The sequence below is a fragment of the Myotis nattereri genome (genome assembly GCF_964212035.1).
Source record: "Myotis nattereri genome assembly, chromosome: 3".
NCBI lineage: Eukaryota > Metazoa > Chordata > Mammalia > Chiroptera > Vespertilionidae > Myotis > Myotis nattereri.
Genome location: NC_138077.1, coordinates 193,369,593 through 193,392,536, shown reverse-complemented (window position 1 = coordinate 193,392,536; position 22,944 = coordinate 193,369,593). Strand labels below are relative to the sequence as shown.

The 22,944-nt window shown below is 41.5% G+C and overlaps 1 protein-coding gene across 1 annotated transcript in view; it reads right to left on the bottom strand.

The window, feature by feature from the left end:
* CLSPN (claspin) overlaps positions 1 to 17,200 on the bottom strand; it is a 28,531-nt gene extending 11,331 nt beyond the window's left edge. Inside the window, exons 1-10 of the mRNA XM_081087280.1 lie at positions 17,067 to 17,200; positions 12,391 to 12,499; positions 11,411 to 11,865; positions 9,467 to 9,628; positions 7,368 to 7,445; positions 6,977 to 7,049; positions 5,965 to 6,073; positions 5,233 to 5,810; positions 2,229 to 2,420; positions 273 to 496 (exon numbers count right to left, since the gene is read on the bottom strand). Coding sequence (XP_080943406.1) covers positions 273 to 496; positions 2,229 to 2,420; positions 5,233 to 5,810; positions 5,965 to 6,073; positions 6,977 to 7,049; positions 7,368 to 7,445; positions 9,467 to 9,628; positions 11,411 to 11,865; positions 12,391 to 12,499; positions 17,067 to 17,090 — 2,004 coding nt within the window. The 5' untranslated portion in view covers positions 17,091 to 17,200. The remainder of the gene's footprint in view (positions 1 to 272; positions 497 to 2,228; positions 2,421 to 5,232; positions 5,811 to 5,964; positions 6,074 to 6,976; positions 7,050 to 7,367; positions 7,446 to 9,466; positions 9,629 to 11,410; positions 11,866 to 12,390; positions 12,500 to 17,066) is intronic.
* Between the last annotated feature and the right edge of the window lie 5,744 nt (positions 17,201 to 22,944).

Below are 22,944 nucleotides of genomic sequence, written 5' to 3'. Positions count from 1 at the left end.
AGACAAAAGTCCTTATTCACACAAAGCCATTTCATACTAGCATTGTGTTACATAATATAAACAAACACAAACCATGGCTCTGTGAACTGTAGGTATTCAATGGTGCTAACTGAATGCACTAAGAATGAGGTACACATGAGCTAGCTGCATTCGTGTCTGCCCCTAAAATCTCTTAAACAATTGAACATGCTTATTACACTCATTCAAATCGGACTCTTATCTTTTCCTTATTCATCATGACCAAGTAACAAAATTACATAATTGCCAGAAACCTCGTGACTGCCTTCTTCCTCCTCTTCCTCTAACTTTTCCTCTTCCTCCCCTTCTCCATCTTCCTCAGACTCATCCGTCATTTCTTCCTCCTCCTCCTCCTCCTCTTCTTCAAATCCATCTTCATTATCTAATTTAAACAATGCCTGGCGCTTTTGGCGCTCCTCTAACCTTCGGAGTTTCATTGCTTCTTGCAGTTTAGCTTTCAGCACCTGAAGCTTTTCACCTGAACAGCAATATAAAGGCATGCGTTAGACATAATAACTGACTCCACACTACAATAATGGAAGTGTGCGTTTTAGGCAACTTCCCAAGTGTTCTTGTCACATCCCAAAAGGGCAGAGATCTTAGTACGGTAGGCTTTTGTTACTTTAACAAATGGGGATTATTATGAAGTCAAGTGTAAAAGAGAACTTCCAGAATTATGTTCTACACCCTGGGATAATATACTATGCAAAGATTATAAACTTATTATTAAAAAGGCAAAAAAGGGGAGGAGGAGTGGGATTTCATTAGTCTCTGGCACAGAAGCCATGAAAGAAAACATTGATAAATTGATCTATTTTGAAGAAAAAGAGAACAATTCAAGAGTAAAATGGGCATAGGATATGGACTGGGAGTTCACAGAAAATGAACATATTGTTAATAAATAAGTTAAATATAATGTTTAACCTCACTTCTAATTGAAGAGCTACAAATCAAAATAAATAGGTACCATTTTTTATATATTTAGCAAAACCTAGGTTTGATAATATGAATTAACAGGAGGAAACAGAAACTTTTATATTATTCAGAGTATAAACTGGGACAACTATTTTGAAGAACAATGAAATGATATACATCAAAATTTGTTTTCACTGTAAGAAATTTTACATCCACATATACCAACATATATGTCATACTAGGAAGTACATTATATGAAATACCAAAAACTGGAACAAACAATATGTCCACTAATAAGAGTATGGTTAAACAAATCATCTTATACTCATACAAGGAAATTTTATGCAGCTGTTAAAAAAAATCCTCAAAAGCAACAAAATGTGTATCTGAACTCTGGGGTTAGGGAGTCTGGATTAGGCTGCTAGTTCTAGCACTTGAGAAGGTTGTATAAATGCTTTGTATATCATTTCCTCATATATAAAATAAGAATACTAATGCTATTTTCTGTAAAGCACCTAGAGCAATGCCTGGCACAGAATATTCAATTTCTGTCAATCTCTGTCTCTGTCTCTCACACACACACCAATGGTATATACATATGAATTTTCCTAGGACAAACAAAAAATTGTTAACAGTTGCCTTTGGGAAGACTAATTTTTCATTTATACCTTTTCCTCGGTGTTCTAAATTTTTTCTATATGATATATTACTCATATTTTCAAAGTGGGAGTGGGAACAACAGACCTGTCCCTAACACACTGAAAACAAAAAAGCAGATTACAAAGCAGAATGAATGGTGTTATCACATTATTGTTTTTTTAAAACAAACATGTAAAGAGAGTTTAAAAGGATAGATACACAAAGGACTGTAGAAGTTTTGTTTATTATTTTCATGCATTTTCTACAATAGATACTTAGTTTTTTAAAATAAGACAAAGGCTATTTTAAGGAATAAAGTCATCTTACCCACCCCACACCTCTAGGCAATGCTACACATGAATCATGCTAGAGGTACTGCTGTCCACTCTCCAAAGTCTCCAAGAAAAAAGATTCTATCACTTTTTTAAAAATTTATTGATTTTCAACAGAGACAGAAAGAGAAATACCGATTTGTGGTTTGACTGATTCTTGTATGTGCCCTAACCGGGGATCGGACCCACAACCTTGGGGTATGGGAATGAACCAACAAAGCTACTCGGCCAGGGCCTGTAACTTTTCACTATCGTTTCTTCAGTGGCATAAAGACTGGTCAGAGTACAAAGCACAAAGAAAAAAAAAGTAGTAAACGCAAATACCTGGTTTTGTGTGGCTTACTCCATCCAGCTTCTCAGCTGCCAACGTCACAGGTACCACATCGGCCTTGAGCTCTTCCTTACCGTCAGTGCCCACCTCTTTCACGACAATGTTCACATTTACCTTCTGAGCAGCCCTGGGCGTGGCTGCTGGATTAGCATGCTTCCAGAAACGCTGCTTCAAGGCTTCCAGTTCTAAACCCAAGTGCCAATCAGTATGTCAGTTTGCCATGCTCAAACTCGTTCCTTTATGATTCCAGTTAGGAATTATAAGCTAAGTGTTTCAAGAAACTTAGTGTTGTAAGGAAAAAACACACGCAGAACACCAAACACTCCTTTGCTACTAACACCTCTGTGAATTCATGTAACTTAACCCAAACTAATGAACTGCTGCAATTCTTCAACATACTTAAAAATCATTTAGGGTAGAAATTTGCAAATGAAGTTTCTAAACATGTACAATTCTTTTTTTTAAAGTACAAACTGATCAGAAAAATGCCATCATTCTTGATTATTCAAGGGCTCCTTTTAAAAAATTCCCCATTTGAAACATTTCACTATTTATTGGAAATCTTACTAAATATGAGCAAGGTCAATTAAAAAAGAGAAAAAAGAAAATGACAATCCAGTCAGTGATGTAACTCAGCAGCAGGACTGGAAAAGTTTTTTTGGTGAAACTGTTAAGCTAGCTTAGTACAATCAGAAAGGAAATTCTCCTTAAGGCTGCCCCTGAACCACACCCAGTTTGTATACAAGACAATTAATAAAGAATCTACACAGTAGGTACTCAAAATTCAGTTTCTTCCCTTTCCTGTCTCTCAGTCCAGGACTGCCTAGGTAACTTCTGGTTCCATACAACAAAATGTAGCAGTGTCTAGTATACTAAGTACTCAAAAAATGTTTGTTTTTGCCCTGGCCAGTTTTCTCAGTGGTTAGAGCGTCAGCATGAGAACTGAAGGGTCTCAGGTTCAATTTCCAGTCAAGGGCAAGTACCTCAATTGCTGGTTCCATAGCTCCAGTAGGGGCGCGTGCAGGAGGCAACCAATCAATGTATCTCTCACATAGATGTTTCTCTCTCCCTCTCCACTCTCCCTCCCTCCCACTCTCTCTAGAAATCAATGGAAAAAATAACCTCTGGTGAAGATTAAAAAACACCAAAAATGTTTGTTCTCTATCTCTTAGTCTGGAACTGTTTAGATAATTTCTAGTCCAACAGAACAAAATTTTCACCGTGACATCCTGGTTCATAGGTTGACCCTCAACCACTGAACCACACCGGCTAGGCTGTTACACAACTCTTCCCCCCAACCTGCTGTTCTGGTCAAACTGACTTACACGAACCTCCCAATATGTACCATTCTTTCTGTTCCTTCCAAGAATGTCCTCTCCACTTCCACAAAGTCCATCTATTCAATTAACGAAGACTCATTGAGCATATTTTACACACCAAATACTGTGAATAACATAGTACCTGCCAACCATAAACTGTTTAGTGAATCTTGATGTATTAATTTCACTAATAACACCAGTAAAAGTAGCAGCCACTATTTGAGTGCTTCTTTATGCTATCTAATTGTATTCATGATTTTAACAAATCTTCCCGGTAGACTTGTGAAACAGAGGTCTGTTTTCTCAATTTTTGTTTTTAAAAGATGGCTTAGAGAGGCCAAAGAGCATACTCAACGTTAAAATGCAAACTCTGGTCTTGCTATAAAGCCTAAGCTCTTAATCGTCATGCTATACTGCTTTAATGCAGAGGCAACACCCAATTCTGAGTCAGGAAGTTTACCTAAAGTGGGAATAATACTTGAGTTCTATTTGAAAGATCATTCATTCATTCAATAAATATGAATGCCTACTATGTGTCATCCAGTGTGGAAGCAATGAGTATAGAGTAGGGAACAAGCCAGAAGACCCCACTCAAAGTAGGGGAAGGCAGTGAACAAGAAATTACATCCACCTATTCTTCAAGCCTTTCTTTAACCACCTATTGGAAAAAACTTATCCCTCCTCTGAATTCCAAATGCACTTTATTTTTAATTTATTGTTATTATTATATGTTTTTATTGATTTTTAGAGAGAGAAGAAAACACTGATGTGAGAGAGAGCTTGCTTCCTGTATACACCACAACTGGAGATCAAACCTAGCTAGGTATGTGCCCTGAGAAATGAACTCGAAACCTTGGCTGGATGACGCTCCAACCAACTGAGTTACCCAGCCAGGGCCCAAAGCACTTTAATCTAAAAATTTTTCAGCAAAGAAAGAAATTTTAACCTTTTTTCCCTTTTCTCCACATTATTTAATTTTTTTCATAATCAGTGACACGTTTTAAAAGATGTCACCACTTTCTCTTCTGCATACTTATCTTCCCTACTACAGTGTAAGTAGCTTAAGTGTAGAATAAATGTTACATTTCTCTTGGTATGCCCTATAGCATCTTACATGTAGTGGATAGTTTAATATTTGCTGAATAGAGAAAAAAAATAAAATAAAATAAATTCAGTTTTTTAATTTCCTGAACCAAAATATTATTCTTTGTGAAAAACTGAATAGTAATGCTTTTATGAATGTCATATCAGAACACAATAGCAATGTACCTCTTTTATATATTAAGCTATAAATAGGCTTCCATTTTAAACAAGGTATAGAATATTCTGATACACTGCCAAATTTATCTAAACGGGATTCTACCCTATCTGGTACAGGCATACCTCAGAGATATTGCGGGTTCAGTTCCAGACCACCACAATAAAGCAAGTATTACAATAAAGCAAGCCATAATCATTTTGCTGGTGGAGGGAACTGCCTTCAACTTGTAAAAAAAATGCAACATCTGTGAAGTGCAATAGGTGAAGCACAATAAAACAGGACGCCTGTACATCTGTAGAATAAGATCATGTGTGGTTGTTGGCTTCTCCTGGGTTCCCTGTCCTCCAAAGTGGCATGCAATTGAATGCCGCCCGAATAAATCACTCTGGGGAGACCCCCCACAATTCAAAGGATTACCTCTGTTGGGTTCAGGTTCTTCAAGTACCACAAAGGAATCTTCATCAGCACCCAGCCGAGGTTTAACGAAAACATCTACTCCCAGCTGCTTAAGTCTATCCAGTGTGAACCTCCTCACTTTCTCAGGCGCCATGACTGCCGCTGATTTGGTTTGCTGCCTGGGCTCTTCCACCTTCTCATCTGCTTCTTCTGTTTTTTGCAGGCCTTCTCCCTCCAGGGCATCAGGTTCAGGTGCCACATGCCCTGCAGTCTCAGACCGGTCATTGACCTTGTTCCCAAGGAAGCTGGATTCCTGCTGTGCCACTGAGCTGTCCCCAGGAGAAGGTCTAGCATCCTGCTGCTTCTGTTTCTCCTGAATTTCTGGCTCTTCACTTACCATCAGATCTTTACTGCAAGACTCATCTGGTCCAGTGGTCATCTGGAGTTCCTTGGAAACTGCAGGGAGTGCATTAGCTTCCATTTCATATCCTGCACCTGCTGTTGGCTCAGAATCTTTGCTATGATGGTCACTGCTCATTTCAGTTGTGTTGGCAGTGTCTGTGATTTCTTTGTGATGGCTTGACTGATACTTAGACAACCTAGTGAAGGGGAAATAAGCTGGAGTTGAAAATAATTCTAAATGTGAAACATTCTCATCATTTAGCACAGAATGAACCAGTGAAATTGGTACGGAGGGTATAAGGAATCTGAACTATTTATGAAAATTATAATCACAGGAAAGAGGGTTCTTACTTTAGTAGGGCCATGGCATTTCCCTGACAAGTGGGCCGGGGTTTACGTTTGTAGAAATCATGAATGGTTTTATTCTCAGGCATATGATACGGAAGATTAAGTGCAGACTCTACAAAATGGAAAAAACAAGCAAATCTATATACTGCATATTCTGAAATGTCGCTTTATATTCAATTAACTAAACAGTAAGCCAAAGCCATCACCAGAAATAGAAAACAATCCTGGCTTTAATAAAGACAGGATCTAAGTACAAAAGAAATCCCTGAAGACTAGTGGCTTTTTAAAAAATTCTTTATTTTTTTTTATTGTTGACAGTATTACAGATGTCCCCCAACAGCCCCTTCCTTAGCTTCCCTCTTCCCAGCCCCTGCCCCACCCCAGGCCTTCACCACACTATTGTCTGTGTCCATTGGTTATGCATATATGCACATAAGTTCTTTGGTTAATCTCTTCCCATCTCCCCTCTACCACCTCCTCCCACCCACCGAGATAGACCAGTGGCTTTTAACCTAGTTGTGAAATCAAACTGGTCCAGGAAGTTCTTAAAAAATACAGATTCTTGGACCCCATTTCAAGCCTATTGAGTCAGACTTTCTGTGGAGGCTAAGAATTTACATATTTGTAAAGTCCCCAAAGGGATCCTGATGCAGCTGGTCCATAGAAAACCATGAAAAACAAAAAACCTCCCGGGAGCATTTAAGATCTTCCTTTCCAGCATGTCATCAATTTGGCTCAAATGAACTGAAATAAACGCATAAAACTTCTAAAAAAAGAGCAAAAACAAGAAAGACTTTCCTCCTTACCGTGACTATAGTTCTGAAAATTTTCTGTTTGTAGTAATGTCCCAGGGGCTTCAGAACAATAGCCATCCACCAAGATCCATTCTAAACTTGATATTACAACCCAATTCATATTAGCAGGAGTGTTAAACAAGCAAAAATCCCCATCTAAATTGAGCTTACAAAGAAATATTGTGATTTGCCTCAAAGTTTACTGTACCGATTTGGATTACCTCGAATAAGGCGCTGAGTCTCACTGTGTAGCTTTTTTAATGCTTCCTTACTTAACTTGGCTGCCTTCCTTTCCTTAAAGAAAACAAAAAGTGAGAGTACATTAATGCTACGCATAGACATTCAGAAAGAGTTCGCTCTTTTCAAGAAAAGAGGACGAAGAGATAATAGTAAGCACAAATAAGCTCAATACAATATTAACCAAGGAGTTCATTCATTTGCAAGTCACAAAGTATTCAATTCAATCCATATTTGTGTCCCTCCTATGTACAAAGCATTATCTTGGGTACCAGGAAAATATGATAAACATGACAAAATATTATCCCTGAGAAATTCACAATCTCCTGGGGAAAGAGACCACATGACAACTATATAGTATGGGCTCCACCTCACCTTCCTCATGGTGCCTTTTGATAACTCACTTTCTTCTTCATATGAAGAAATGCCACTCTCCAAAGATAGTTGCTTTTTCTAAAAGAGATGACAAGTTAAATAATACGGACAAAAATGAAACTGAAATAAGCTTACTCAAAGATTGCTTTTATGCTCCAACATTACATCATGCTACATTAGTAATATGTCAATAATTATCAAATAGAAAATTTTAAATATAGCACACTATAATGCCTAGAAAACAAATTAGATGTCTCAAATGGAGTTTGGGCTCTCATTTCTTATACCTCTGTGTTACATCTTTCCCTAAGGAGAGAATGACTCCCAGGCACCGAGAGATAACCTTAGGAAAAACAATTATGCTCCCAATCACTCAGGATAACAATGCTTTTGACTGATATGTCTCTTTTATACCCTTCCTGAAACCCTATTGGTTCATTTCTTAGAGGCCACACAGTTATGAAATTTACATCTCTGCCCCCTTATTTCTCTGCCTCTTACACAACAGAAAGTATCTTATTTGCCCTCCCCTCAACATTTCTATGAGGGCAATCAAAAATACTAGTTTCCCAACAAGTTAGCATGTCTATCACTTTTAAAAAATTAAGCTTCCAGAGACACAGCTGATTCTCACAGCCAATTGGCCTGGAGGTCAAATCCCCCCTAGTGTTACCTACAACAATCAAGGCTTAACTACAACAAGACTGTGCACAAAGACCACAAGGGGGTGCACCAAGAAAGCATAAAAAAAAATGTGGAGACAAAGAAACAGGACACAAATGACAGAAATGGAGGAAAGCAAACTGCTGGATATAGAGTTCAAAACCACACTTTTAAGGTGTTTCAAGAACTGTCTAGAAGCTGCCGATAAATTTAGTAAGGCCCTCGAAAAGGCTTGTGAGACCGCCGATAAATGTAGTGAGATCCTCAAGAAATCTAGTGAGACCCTGGATGTTGTGATAAAGGACCAACTGGAAATTAAGCATACAATGACTGAAATAAAGAATATTATACAGACTCCCAACAGCAGACCAGAGGATCGCAAGAATCAAGTCAAAGATTTGAAATGCGAATCAAAAAACACCCAATCGGAAAAGCAAAATGAAAAAAGAATCCGAAAATACGAATATAGTGTAAGGAGCCTCTGGGACAGCTTCAAGCGTACCAACATCCGAATTATAGGGGTGCCAGAAGAAGAGAGCGAGCAAGATCTTGAAAACCTCTTTGAAGAAATAATGACAGAAAACTTCCCCTACCTGGTGAAAGAAATAGACTTACAAGTCCAGGAAGCGCAGAGAACCCCAAACAAAAGGAACCCAAAGAGGACCACACCAAGACACATCATAATTAAAATGCCAAGGGCAAAAGACAAAGAGAGAATCTTAAAAGCAGCAGGAGAAAGAAACTCAGTTACCTACAAGGGAGTACCCACACGACTGTCAGCTGATTTCTCAACAGAAACTTTGCAGGCCAGAAGGGAGTGGCAAGAAATATTCAAAGTGATGAATACCAAGAACCTACAACCAAGACTACTTTATCCAGCAAAACTATCATTCAGAAGTGAAGGTCAGATAAAGAGCTTCACAGATAAGGAAAAGCTAAAGGAGTTCATCACCACCAAACCAGTATTATATGAAATGCTGAAAGGTATCCTTTAAGAAGAGGAGGAAGAAGAAAAAGGTAAAGATACAAATTATGAACAACAAATACACACCTATCAACAAGTGAATCTAAAAATCAAGGGAATTCATAATCTGATGAACAGAATGAACTGGAGATTATAACAGAACCAGGGGCATAGAAAGGGAATGGACTGACTATTCTTGGGGGGGAAAGGGGTGTGGGTGATGTGGGAAGAGACTGGATAAAAATCGCGCACCTATGGATGAGGACAGTGGGTGGGGAGTAAGGGCGGAGGGTGGGGTGGGAACTGGGTGGAGGGGAGTTGTGGGAACAAATGTAATAATCTGAACAATAAAGGTTTAATTTTTAAAAAATGCAAAAAAAAAAAAATAAATAAGGTTCCAAAAGTGAGTCAGAAAATAATGCAAAACTTAGAAGCAAGAGGGTAGCTCTTACTGCAATAATCTTTTACTTGCCTTGTGTTTTTTTACTTTATTTTTCACAGCTGCCCTTATGGATTCTAGCGATTCTTCATCTTCCAATGAAGAGTTATTTTCCTCCTCCAACCCAGTTTCAAAAAGATCTTCATCCACAAGAAGACAGCCACTATCAGTAAATGGCTGTTTCACATCGTCTTCCTGGATAATGCATAAAGAAAAAACAAAACCCAATCATTTCAAAATCCAATTTCACAACACAAGGCAATCTGGATCAAGCCAGAAAAAGCCCATGTTTCACCAACAGACAAATACATGGCATTCTAGAACATCCTCACTGGTTCCTAACACATAGTCAGCCCTTGAAGTCCAGGCTGTGATTTTATGCCAACTGTCCAAAACTAACTTACAAAACAGTAAATATTTTTGAAAAGTCAATTAAAAACTTATTAAGCAACTAGTCTATAAAACTTGAGGATGGTGTTTTCTAGTTAGCAAGCAAGATTTCTGACTGATAAACGCATGAAAAATACTTTTTTGAAATTAACTTTCAGAGATCAGAAATCCACATATTTGGAAGTGTCCTTCATGCATATGAAATGGAAAATGACACCAAGTTTTAAATCATATACCTCATTATTCACAATGCAAAAACAATCAACTCAAAGCTGTATTCTAAATGCAGAAAAACCTCAAGAACTAAAAACAACCCTTTCCAAAATGTTAATCTGCATTAGGAATAGCAAATTGTTCTTTAAAAGGTACCTAATTTGCCTGGCTGGTGTGGCTCAGTGGTTGAGCATCAACCCATGAACCAGGGGGGTCACGGTTCGATTCCCAGTCAGGGTACATACTGGGGTTGCAGGCTAGATCCTCGGTAGGGGGTGTGCGGGAGGCAGGCAATCAATGATTCTCTCTCATCATTGATGTTTCTATCTCTCTCTTCCTCTCTCTGAAATCAATAAAAAATATCTTTATATATCTTTTAAATATATTTTTATCCCCAGTAGGGGGTGTGCAGGCATTCTAGCCCTAACCAGTTTGGCTCAATGGATTGAGCGTAGGCCTGTGGACTAAAAAGTCCCAGGTTCGATTCCGGTCTAGGGCATGTACCGTGGTTGCGGGCACACCAAGGAGGTGTGTAGGAGGCAGCCGATAAATGTTTCTCTCTCATCGATGTTTCTAACTCTCTATCCCTCTTCCCTTCCTCTCTGTAAAAAAATCAATAAAATATATTTTTTTAAAAAAAAAATAATAATTACAATTCTTTTTTTTTTTAATATATTTTATTGATTTTTCATTGAGAGGAAAGGAGAGGGACAGAGAGCTAGAAACATCAATGAGAGAGAAACATCGACCAGCTGCCTCCCGCACACCCCCCACCGGGGATGTGCCCGCAACCAAGGTACATGCCCCTGGCCAGAATCGAACCCGGGACCTTCCAGTCCGCAGGCCGACACTCTATCCACTGAGCCAAACCGGTTAGGGCAATAATTACAATTCTTAAATTAATGACAAAAATACCTGTAGGATTTGCAGCTGGTTGGAAAAATACAGGTAACTTTATGCTTCGAGTAGGTACTTTTGTCACCCGCGCGCGATTTGCGGACGCGACTAGCACTAACCACTGCACATTAGACTGCTGACTGACTGGCTCTCTCAACTCATGCATGAATCGCATGCACCTCCCCCCGCGCTGTCTGTGTATCCCGCAGCCCGCCTGCGCTGAGTCTCCTGTCGCCCAACCGACCGACCGACACCCCCCACTTCTAAGCCACTTCTTCAAAATAGACTCGCCCAGGCTGAAAACGGACTTCTGCGCATGGGCCACGAAGTTCCCATCTCACTGTATGTGTGCGCCCGTACGTGGTATTTTGTGGAAGAGCCACACTCAAGGGGCCAAAGAGCCGCATGTGGCTCGCGAGCAGCGGTTTGCTGACCACAGAGCTAGGGCAATAAAAATATATATATTTTAAAGTGTACCTCCTTTTTTGTTTCCTTCTTTTTTAGCTGCCTAATTTTTTCCATCTTTCTCTCCTCTTTCTCCAGTCTTCTCTTTGATTTTACTTTTGCTTTCCCTTCAGTTCCTTCTTTATCACGTATGGGTTTTTTGGAAATCTTTCTACTAGCTGTAAAGTCCACGGAGTTTTCAGATTGACAGCCCAGCTCTAAGGAAGATGTTACTTGGGTTCCAAGATTTTCCTGGTACAAAGACTCTTCTTGCTCCATGTCACTTTCATCACTGTCTGCCAGAGTTTTGTACATCCTTCTGGCTTTCCCACTTTTTCCAGCATATAAGTTCTCTTTATTTTCCTCTTCGACAATATCATAGGTAGCTTTCTCTGGAGAGGCATTTGGTTCTTCTCTTTCAGAATCACTGTCTTGTAGCACCTTCCTGCTTTTCAATTTCTTACTCACAAATATCTCTTCATCAGAATCTGAAGGAAACACAAATGTTTTTTTAGCAGTCTGCTGGCATTTGAGCTTTCTCCTAGTTCCACTAAACCTATCCAATCATCCAAAAATATATCCAATTATCCAAGTGATATATCACCTTGTAAAATTATGTAACTATCAGTAAGAACTGACTGTAGCAAAGCAAATCTAAAAGTTACATTTGGAAAACATTTTCATTAGAAAAATGTCTCACTGAAAAATGTAATTACTGTATATATCTTTACAACAGGAAAAGTTGTTCTAATCATTCTGGAAGGTGTTAAAAATTCTTTTATTGTGGGATAAATGCATTCAACCAGGCAATGTGGTAGCTTCTTGACATTTTATATATTTAGTAATATAACAGAAATTATTATTCTCAAAAGGGTACAACACAACTATTTTGCTTTTATAATAAAAAATGATAAAGTTGGGCATTAATAACTTAATAAGTCAAGAGAAAAATAAAATTAATCCAATCCAAGCCCCTATATTCTATTTCTAAAAATAAAAGTACTATTACAAACCTCCTTCACTCAAGGGTCCAATTGTTTCATAGCTGCCCAGTCCACTGTCGAAAGGACTATCTGTTTCTTCTTGTGAAATGAGTTTTAAATCATTGATTTCTAGGTGAACCTACATCAATGAGAATACATTTTGCATTAACCAACAGTTTACAAAAAACTCTAAGTACATTATGATACACAAAGCATTATGGGGTAATCAGGCTGAAATAAGGGAAAAACACCAAATAAACAATTCAAGGGTTCAATGAAGAGATGACAACCCTAGCCAGTTTAGGGAAGTGGATAGACTGTAGGTGTGTGGATTGAAGGGCCTCAGGTTCAATTCTGGTCAAGGGCATGTACCTGGGTTGCAGGCTTGGTCCCCAGCCCTGGTCGGACATGTGCAGGAGGCAACCAATGGGTATCTCTCTCCCATCAATGTTTCTCTCTCTGTGTCTCTGCCCTCCCTTCCACTCTCTCTAAAAATCAATGGTAGCCCTAACCGGTTTGGCTCAGTGGATAGAGCATCGGCCTGCAGACTGAAAGGTCCCAGGTTCGATTCTGGTCAAGGGCATGTACCTTGGTTGCGGGCACATCCCTAGTAGGAGGTGTGCAGGAGGCAGCTGATCGATGTTTCTCTCTCATTGATGTTTCTAGCTCTCTATCCCTCTCCCTTCCTCTCTGTAAAAAATCAATAAAGTATATTTAAAAAAATAAAAAATAAATAAAAATCAATGGTAAAAATATCTTTGGGTAAGGTTTAACAAAAAGAGAGAGAGAGAGAACATTAAGAATTACTGGACATGCCGAAACCGGTTTGGCTCAGTGGATAGAGCGTCGGCCTGCGGACTGAAAGGTCCCAGGTTCGATTCCGGTCGGGGGCATGTACCTGGGTTGCGGGCATATCCCCAGTGGGAGATGTGCAGGAGGCAGCTGATCGATGTTTCTCTCTCATCGATGTTTCTGGCTCTCTATCTCTCTCCCTTCCTCTCTGTAAAAAAATCAATAAAATATATTTAAAAAAAAACAAAAAAGAATTACTGGACATGCCCTAGCTGGTTTGGCACAATGGGTAGAGTGTCGGCCTGTGGACTTGAAGGGTCCCGGCTTCAATTCTGGTCAAGGGCACATGCCCAGGTTGCAGGCTTGAATCCCCAGTATGGGGCGTGCAGGAGGCAGCCGATCAATGATTCTCTCTCATCATTGATGTTTCTATCTCTCCCTCTCTCTTCCTCTCTGAAATCAATAAAAATATATTTTAAAAAAAGAATTACTGGACCAAAAACCAAAAGAAAATCATTGTTCACCTTTAAAGCAATCTACAGAACCAAATCATTTTTTTAATCCTCATCCAAGGATATGTTTGTGTGCTTTTTATTTTAGAAAAGAAGAAAGGGAGAGAAACACTGATGTGAAAAACATCAATTGGTTGCCTCTCATACGCGCCCCAACTGGGTGTCAAACCTGCAACCTAGGTATATGCTCTGACTAGGAACTGAACCCACAACCTTTCAGTGTATGGGACAATACTCCAAACAACTGAGCCACACCATCCAGGGCAAAACCAACTCTTTATATTGAATACAGTAGATCCTCCTTATCAACAGTTTCACTTTTCCATAATTTTAGTTACCCATGGTCAATCGAGGTCAGAAAATATTAAGTGGAAAATTCCAGAAATAATTCATAAGTTTTAAATTGCATACCATTCTGAGTAGCATGATGGAATCTCACAACATCCCACTTTGTCCCACTCAGAACATGAATCATCCCTTTGTCCAGCGTATTCATGCTGTATATACAATCCACCTTTTAAACCCTTAGTAGCCACCTCAGTTATCAGATCTACTGTCACAGTACCACAGTACTTATGTTCAAATAACCCTTATTTACTTAATAATAGCATCGGAGTAGTGATGCTGGCAATTCAGATATGCCAAAGAGGAGCCATAAAGTGCTTTCTTTAAGGGGGAGTGCAGGAGGCCGCCGATCAATGATTCCCTCTCCCTTTTTCTCTGAAATCAATAAAAATATATTTTTAAAAAAGAGATGCAATCCAGGGACTCATTATAAGGCAAACTATGTGGTTTCTTTTTTATTTTCATTGAATTTACTGGCGTGACATCTATAATAATAAAAGCTAATTAGACTGGACAGCCGAACGACCTTCTGGACGTCATTCCAGACGTCCTTCCGGACAAAACCGTGGCAGCGGGAGCTGAGGCAGAGGTGGTTAGGGGCGATCAGGCAGGCAAGCAGAAGGGTTAAGGGAGATCAGGCAGGCAGGCAGGCAGAGTGGTTAGGAGCGATCAAGCAGGCAGGCAGAGGTAGTTAGAGGCGATGAGGCAGGCAGGCAGAGGTAGTTAGGGGCAATGAGGCAGGCAGGTAGAGGCAGTTAGGGGCGATGAGGCAGGCAGGCGAGCGGTTAGGAGCCAGTGGTCCTGGATTGCGAGAGGGTGCAGGCCGGGCTGAGGGGACCACCCCCCCCCCCATGCACCAATTTTGTGCACCAGGCCTCTAGTTAATAAAATCATATAGATTTCAAGTATACAATTCTATAAAATATCATCTGTATATTGTATTACATGTTCACTACCCAAAGTCAAGCCTGCTTCCCTCACCATTTATCCCCCCTTTGCCCTCTTTTACCAGCCCCCACTCTATGTTGTTTCTTTAACAATAATTTGAAGAAAACAAGAGAAGGAGGGAGACCTATAAAGAGTTGAGGTATGTACATACACTTACATATCAACAATTGCAAGTGCAGACTTTCTTTGGATCCTAATTCAGAGAGCATATCTGTGTGTGTGTGAAGGAAATCTGAACAGACTAGACAGGCAAAAAGTCTAAATGTTTTAGGTGTTGTAATAATATTGTGGTTATTTTTTGGAAAGGCTTTACCATTTAGAGATGTATAATGCAATATTTGTGGATGAAATAATGTCTAGAATTTGCTTCTAAATAATCCAGTAAGGAGGAAATGGGTGGGGATATAAATAAGACTGGCATGATTTTTTTTTTCTCACAGATGTTTTCTTTTTTTTTATGTTCTTTTCTTTTTTTTATTTTATTGATTTTTTACAGAGAGGAAGGGGGAGGGAGAGAGTTTAGAAACATCCATGAGAGAGAAACATCGATTCAGCTGCTTCCTGCACGCCCCCTACTGGGGAGGTGCCCACAACCAAGGTACATGCCCTTGACTGTAATCGAACCTGGGACCCTTCAGTCTGCAGGCCGAGGCTCTATCCACTGAGCCAAACCGGTTAGGGCAAGATTGGCATGATTTTTATGTTTGAAAATTTCTAAACAAAACTATTTTAAAAGTTACAAGTAAAAAAAAAAAAACCTAAGGAGAGGTGTCTTCGGTGACTTGGACAGTTAGTGACCAAGTCGCCCTAGACGCCAGGTCTCCAACCTCCTTGGCGTTGTTAGGGCTCTGAACCAACTTAATAAGGGGGATGATATTAACATCTGTCATGTAATAGGGCACGAGGCCTCACGTTAATGCTTCTCCAACAACTCTTAAATTGATTTCAATGTTGGTACAATTATTAAGTAACTAAAGAGAACATGCACTGAATAACCACCGAGGAGAATCATGTATTTGCTGATGGTCCTTCCAACAGTACAAGACAGTTAAGTCTATTCGCTCTGTTTGTGGATCCGAAAACTGCATAAGGGTAACCACACAACTCAATACAAGATACTGTTAGTTAACCATTTTATTCAGTTTGCAGCAGGATCGGCAAGGGTAGTGCAAGTTCAGGGTCAGAAACTGTCTTTATTTAAAAGTCTGGCCCTGACCGGTTTGGCTCAGTGGATAGAGCCACAGCCTGCGGACTCAAGGGTCCCAGGTTCGATTCCGGTCAAGGGCATGTACCTTGGTTGGGGGCACATCCTCAGTGGGGGGTGTGCAGGAGGCAGCTGATCGATGTTTCTCTCTCATCGATGTTTCTAACTCTCTATCCCTCTCCCTTCCTCTCTGTAAAAAATCAATAAAATATATATATATTTTAAAAGTCTGTTATTTTATTCAATATCAAGTCATGGGATTTTTTGGTATTGATTTTTTTTTTAATGTTGCTTTAAAATATCATCTTGATTACTGAGTTTTTTGGCGTCTCCTTACATTTTGCTCCCAAGGGGAGAATCTCACCCTAGTCCCGCCCCAGAGGAGAACACAGGACTGTGAACAGCAGTTCCTGTGCCCAGTTCCGCCAGCGACCAGCGAGTACAGCCCCTTCCCGATGACCGCAAAGGCCCCTTCCAGACGCAATTAGAACTCCCGCTGTCCATTTACAGAGTCCGGCCCCGCATCCCCGCGGCCCGGTTCGGCTCCGGCCCTTCCTCTTTCCGGACGCGGCAAGAGGAAAAGCACCCACGGCAGGAAACGCGCCAAAGGGGAGGGAAGGCGGGACAGACTGAGGAGGAGCTGCGCGCGCCACTAAGACGCGGAGCAACACGGCCTACTGGCCCGAGGCGCGGAAACCCCGACGTGGGGACTGGACCGCGAGACGGTGGGGCCGGGGGTGGGGGTGTTTTCCCTCCGGGACTGCGAGGCCGAGCCGCCCGGTGCACGCCGGGAATTGTAGTTCTCCCAGCCTCCGCGACCCATTCCACCGCACTCGACCCCCGCCCCCGGCCCCCTTTCAGCGCCGACCTCCGCAACCGCAATGGAGACATTTGCGTGAACTCACCTCGGAAGGCACTTCGCCCGTCATGACTTCGGCCACTCCAGCGCTTTGCTCGGGACGAAACAGCTCCCCGGCTCCCTCAGCCGCGGCGCAGCTGCTCCCGCCGTATTCAACCCGGCCGCGACTTGGGAGCTTTCGCGCCTACCCGGCGTGGAGGTACCGCCCGTGACGATTTGCACCAATCCAGAGGTGGCTTTCTACTAGAGGCCACGCCCCCATTCCGTTCTACCAATCATGAAGCGCCTTCGGCCAATTCCCCACAAGTGTAATGTGGGTTGGGTTGGCGGGTCGCGGCTCCTCAGGTCAAGTGAACCTGGAGGAGGCCGAAGGGGTTCTGGCTGTGGGGGTGTCGGGCCCTCTGGCCTTGCAAGATGGTACCGTTCGAGTGGTGGACTTTGACCTTTGGTCTTGCCACTGCGCGATAGTTTCCACCAAGCAGCGATTTGAGGAGTAAGTTCCTGCTCCAGGTAAGAAGTGGGGAGATCTGTGGACACCAGAGGGCATCCCCAACCTGTACTGGAGTCCAGCGCCCATGAGTGTTTTCTCCAGGACCATCCTACCTGCTCCTTCTTGTATACGGCACGCATACCAGTGAACATCAAAAGAGGAAAAATTCGGGGAGGCTGCTCAGATACTAAGGAATATCCTTGGGTTACCTTTATAATTCTACTTAAGGTTAATTCAGGATGCAGAAAAGACCCATTCATCCCACTCCTAGGCTCTTTGGATAAGGCAGGAAACATAAAAAGTGTGGAATCAGACTAATCCCAGACAATTCTAACCCCTTGTTGCTGTGCTAATTACTCTCTTTTAGCCATTCTCTGTCGTTCCTTATCCTGTGCATCCAGGCGAGGCTGGCTTCGCCCCCACTGCATTCCTGAGCACCCTGGCCCTCTGACTTCAGGTGGAGGCAAGCTACTGGAAGGCACTTTACAAGATTACTGTCGGGAGGCGATCCGCGGGCACCAAAAGGAAAGTTCACAGCAGTTTCCGCTTCCACTTCACCCCCCAGGGTCCTAACCACTGGTCGGTTGACCAGCTCATCCCAATTTTCCCAGGACTTTCCCGGTTTTAGCACTGAAAGACTCACCTCCCAGGAATCTCCTCCATCCCAGGCAAACCAGGATAGCTGGTCACCCTTCCCACTGGCCTGCTCTTCCACGTCCCCACAGTTAGCTGAGTTCAGATAAGCAGTCTCATCCTCATTCCTTCACCTCCTCACCACTTCTCCACCCACTTCTGCCACCCCACCCCCCAACAAGAGCCGATCACCCATTCTCTTCTCTCACATCTCAGTCTACCCACCTTCTCACCCACTCTGTTATTAAGTCCTAACGTTGAGGATTCCCTCATGTACCTCTGTAGCACTCCTGCCTCATGTTTGGAGGGCTAACATTTATTGGGGAGTTGCCCTGTGACAGAAACACTTGCAAGAATTTTGCAAACATTATTTTACTTAATCTTCAGAGTAACTTTGTAAGGTAAGTAATGTTACTATCTCCATTTTTGTATAGTGTTGCTCCAAGAAGACAAGCACTTTGTTTCCTTTAACACCATATCCTCACTATCTAGAATAATCCTTCTCAAAGTTAAGCATGCGTCAGAATGATGTGAAGGGCTGGTAAAAATAAAAACAGACTGTTTGACCCGCACTCCCAGAGTTTCTGATTCAGTATGTCTCATGTGGGGCCTAAGAATTTGCATTTCTAACAAGTTGTCAGGTGATGCTAATGCAGCTGATATGAAGACCACACTTGGAGAACCACACTTTAGAACAGCGGCTCTCAACCTGTGGGTCGCGACCCCTTTGGGGGTCGAATGACCCTTTCACAGGGGTCGCCTAAGACCATCGGAAAACACATATATAATTATACATTGTTTTTGTGATTAATCACTATGCTTTAATTATGTTCAATTTGTAACAATAAAAATACATCCTGCATATCAGATATTTACATTACGATTCATAACAGTAGCAAAATTACAGTTATGAAGTAGCAACGAAAATAATTTTATGGTTGGGGGTCACCACAACATGAGGAACTGTATTAAAGGGTCACAGCATTAGGAAGGTTGAGAACCACTGCTTTAGAACCTACCTGGCTCATGGTAGGAAAGTCAATCCATACTTGTTGAACTAATTAATTCAGTCACTTGCCAACTGTTATAATATTACTAGAGGCCTGATGCATGAAATTCGTGCAAGAGTAGGTCTTCGCAGCCGTAGCCTGGATCCCTCGAAGCCGCAGGTGGCTGCCTGGATCCTTCCCTCACAGGTGTGGTTGCTGCAGCCCCGGCTTCATCTGGAATGAAACCCAGAAGGATGTCTGGTCTAATTAGCATATTATGCTTTTATTATTATAGATTGAACCCCCTCTGGAAGTGAATATATTAAATAATACTACTGATATTAGCATTTTTCATAACAAATTAGCATTTTTCTCTCTTTATAGAGCACCTCTTCAGTCACCAAAGAAGCTAAGAAAAAGAGCTCTGATTTGGACAATGGGTGAAAGGGGTGAGATAGGAAGGGAAACCTTTTATTCTATATATTAACTTGTGTCAAGCTAAAGGGAGTCTGTAATTGGAATGAGCAGTCTGTATTCTCAATTTTGGTGAGTGGCACTATAACCCATCACTCACCAATTCAGAAACCTGAAAGTCATCTTGACTCCTCTCTATGTCTTGGCTCTCAAGGTTAATTATCCAAAAAGCTCTGTGTATGAAGTTGATGGATGGCAACAAGGGAAAGATCTCAATGTTCACTCTGCAGGGATAAGTCTGAACTTGCCCCACAAATGACTTTGTGACCTTGGGGAAGACATTTAGTTTCTCAGAACCTTGTTTTATCCATTTGAAAGTAGAAAACTTTGGATTTGAGATCATGATTCTCAAATGGGTTTAAATGATAGAGTACCTAGAAGTAAGGTCCTCTGTAGGAAATGCTTCATAGTACTGACACATTCAATCTGGTCATATGAGTCAGGAAACACTTTCACTAGTAGGATCTATTAGTATATCATCGAAAATTAATATAAAAAATCAATTCTGAAATTATCCTATAGAATAAAACGCTAATATGCAAAGTGTCCCCACTGGTGGGAGTTCAACCGACTGGGTGTTATACGTGCACTGACCACCAGGCGGCAGCATGGACCATGGCCGGTGCCTGTGATGTGGCGTGGGCAGCAGTGGAGGCGCTGCTGGCCCTGATGGGCCCCGATGAAAATGGGAACACGATGGGACAGTGGAGCAGGTGAGCGGGTGGTGCCAGGCCAAGGTGGGTGTGAGCGGGGGCCCCCGATTGCCCCGCCAGTTGCCCCACAGATCAGCCCTGATTGCTGGCCAGGCCTAGGGACCCTACCTGTGCAAGAATTTCATGCACCAGGCCTCTAGTATATCTATGAAATAATAAGCAATGTAATTTAACATACTCAGCCCATTCTAAATTTATATTTGCTTGCTGGAAGGCAAACAAAAGCAGATTCCAAAGGTTTGTGAAAGTTTGAAGGGAAAACATTGATTAAATCATATCTTGTGAAAGCTTGAAGGGAAAACATTAATTAAATCATATCTTTTAGTTGATTTTTTCTGAAAAAAGAGAACAGCTACCATATTAAAGTTTTAGTACTAGCATTCCTCTGGAGTAAGGTGTGAGAACCACTTGCTTTTCTAAAGTCCTATGTCAGTAGGACTTCAAAAATCTAGTTTTTAGACTCCTTCATTTGTAGATAAGCACTGCCACCTCGTGGCAGGATTTTGTCATGTCAGTTCATCTATCTTTTTTTTAATTTAAAAGGTATTTAAAGAGTTGTTTAAACTTTCCTTTGGTGCAGTGAAATAATCGCATCTCTCAGAATCTGCTTTTAAAAATTCGTACTGTAATCCCATACAATTATGAAGCTTATTTTGAAGAGTGTGCTGCTTGAAGGCCCGGACTGTTTTTCTTGCTTAATGTAGTACCCACTGACCTTTAAAAATGTCACAGGACCTGACACATAGTGGGTGTTTAATGGATAATTGTGGAATAAATGATTAAAATACTATGGCCTGAAAAACAAAACCAAGCAACACCGGGGCGTTTTGCCAAGGGATGACAGCACACACACACACACACACACACACACACACACACACCATCAGCTTCTTGTATAACTTTTGGCAACCTAAAGTACCTATAAAATATTCATCCACTCATTCAACATTCAACAAACCTTAAGCACCCATTTTAAGCCTACGCTAGACACGGAAAATATAAAGATAAGTAAAATACAGTCTTATTCTCAGACAGGTTTCCATTGCTGGCTGGAGACAGGCAAGCAAACCAGCTGTGTAATAGTGGAAGTATGTACAATAGCTCTGGGGCCCCAAGCGAGGGGCAACTGACTTTGCCTGGGGTAAGTCAGGAGGCGACGACTCCCGAACTGAGTTTCAAAATGGACTGGAGTTCTCCAGGCTGGCACAAGGAGGAAAAGGCATTCCAGGTATGTGTAGGGGCTTGATAAAGCATGTTGTGTTTGGGGAACTGAAAGTAGGTCAGTATGACTGGAGCATAGGATGTGTGTGTATGGTAGGGGTGAGGATGGCCAGCACAAAGGCTGAAAGTTAAAACGGGGGAGAAAAAGTCTAGAATGCTGTGCTTAGAATTTAGCTTTCAGACTCTATGAACTGGGCAGCTGGGGCGGGGGGGTAGGAGGGTTGTTACGAAGGAGAGCAGCATGGTTAGATCTGTGTCTGAGAAAGATTATTCTGGTAGTGTCTGAAGGATGGATTTGGAAGGCGATTAGACTGGAGGCAGGAAGACCAGTTGTCTAGGTGGGAGATTATAAGGACCTGAACTAGGTCAGTGATAGTAACAATGGAGAGGAGGAGACAGGTTGGGAAATAGAGACAAAATTGACAGGGCTTGTTGGACAACTAACCTTGAGGGGCAAGGGACAGTGGAGTCAGTGTGACTGTGTGACTCTCAGGTTTCTGGATTGGTTGAGTGACAGATTATGGTGCCATTCACCAAAATTGAGAATATATGTCACAAATTCCAAATTCAGACTCACTTTAGCTTGGTACAAGTTAATACGTGGAACAAAAGGTTTTCCCTTTCTATCTCACCCCTGTCCACCAATTGTCCAAATTGGAGCTCGAGTTCTCTTCAGCCCTCCACCCCCCCCCCCCCCAGCTTTTCTGGAGACTGAAGAGGTATTTCCCAGGCACAGGCTCATCTCTCCATTCCATTGCAGCACCCAAAACGTTAATTCCATTCATATATTTTCTCTTTAATTCCCTTTTCCTTTCTGGACACCTACCAGGAAAAATGTATAAGAGGAATTCCTCTACCCTGCTTTATTCAATTTTTTTTTTTGCCTCAGGCTTTTTTAATTCAGTTTTTCTAAAAACCCAAGTGTTTTCACGACCAACCTTTGCCTAAAGCCCTATAGAAACTGAGTGGCTTGGTGGTGCCAGTGGTGTTTATGTGGACATTTGCATACTCAGGATTTGGTCAATTACGTCTCAATCACATACATATGCCTCAACCAGTCTAGGGAGACTCTGCCCATATATGTGATTGGGGGGCAGGGGATTCTATCATAGGACAGATGGTTTCTGTTCCACACCTGCTTTGTATTACATTTTTAATTGAATGTTAATGCCTGACCCCCTTCAAGACATGCCAGATAATTCAGCTGTACCTAGAAGGGTAGAGTCTTATAGGAGTAAGTAACTCCTTCAAGCACAATATAGTTAGAGTAGGGGAAAGAACACTTCCTAAGATAGGAGGTGGTACTAGGCAAACAAAACAATATTGTTCCCACTGTAGGCCCAAAGGATGGCTATAGTAGTGGTATTCATGCAGGGGCTAGATCAGGGTTGTCATAATAACCTT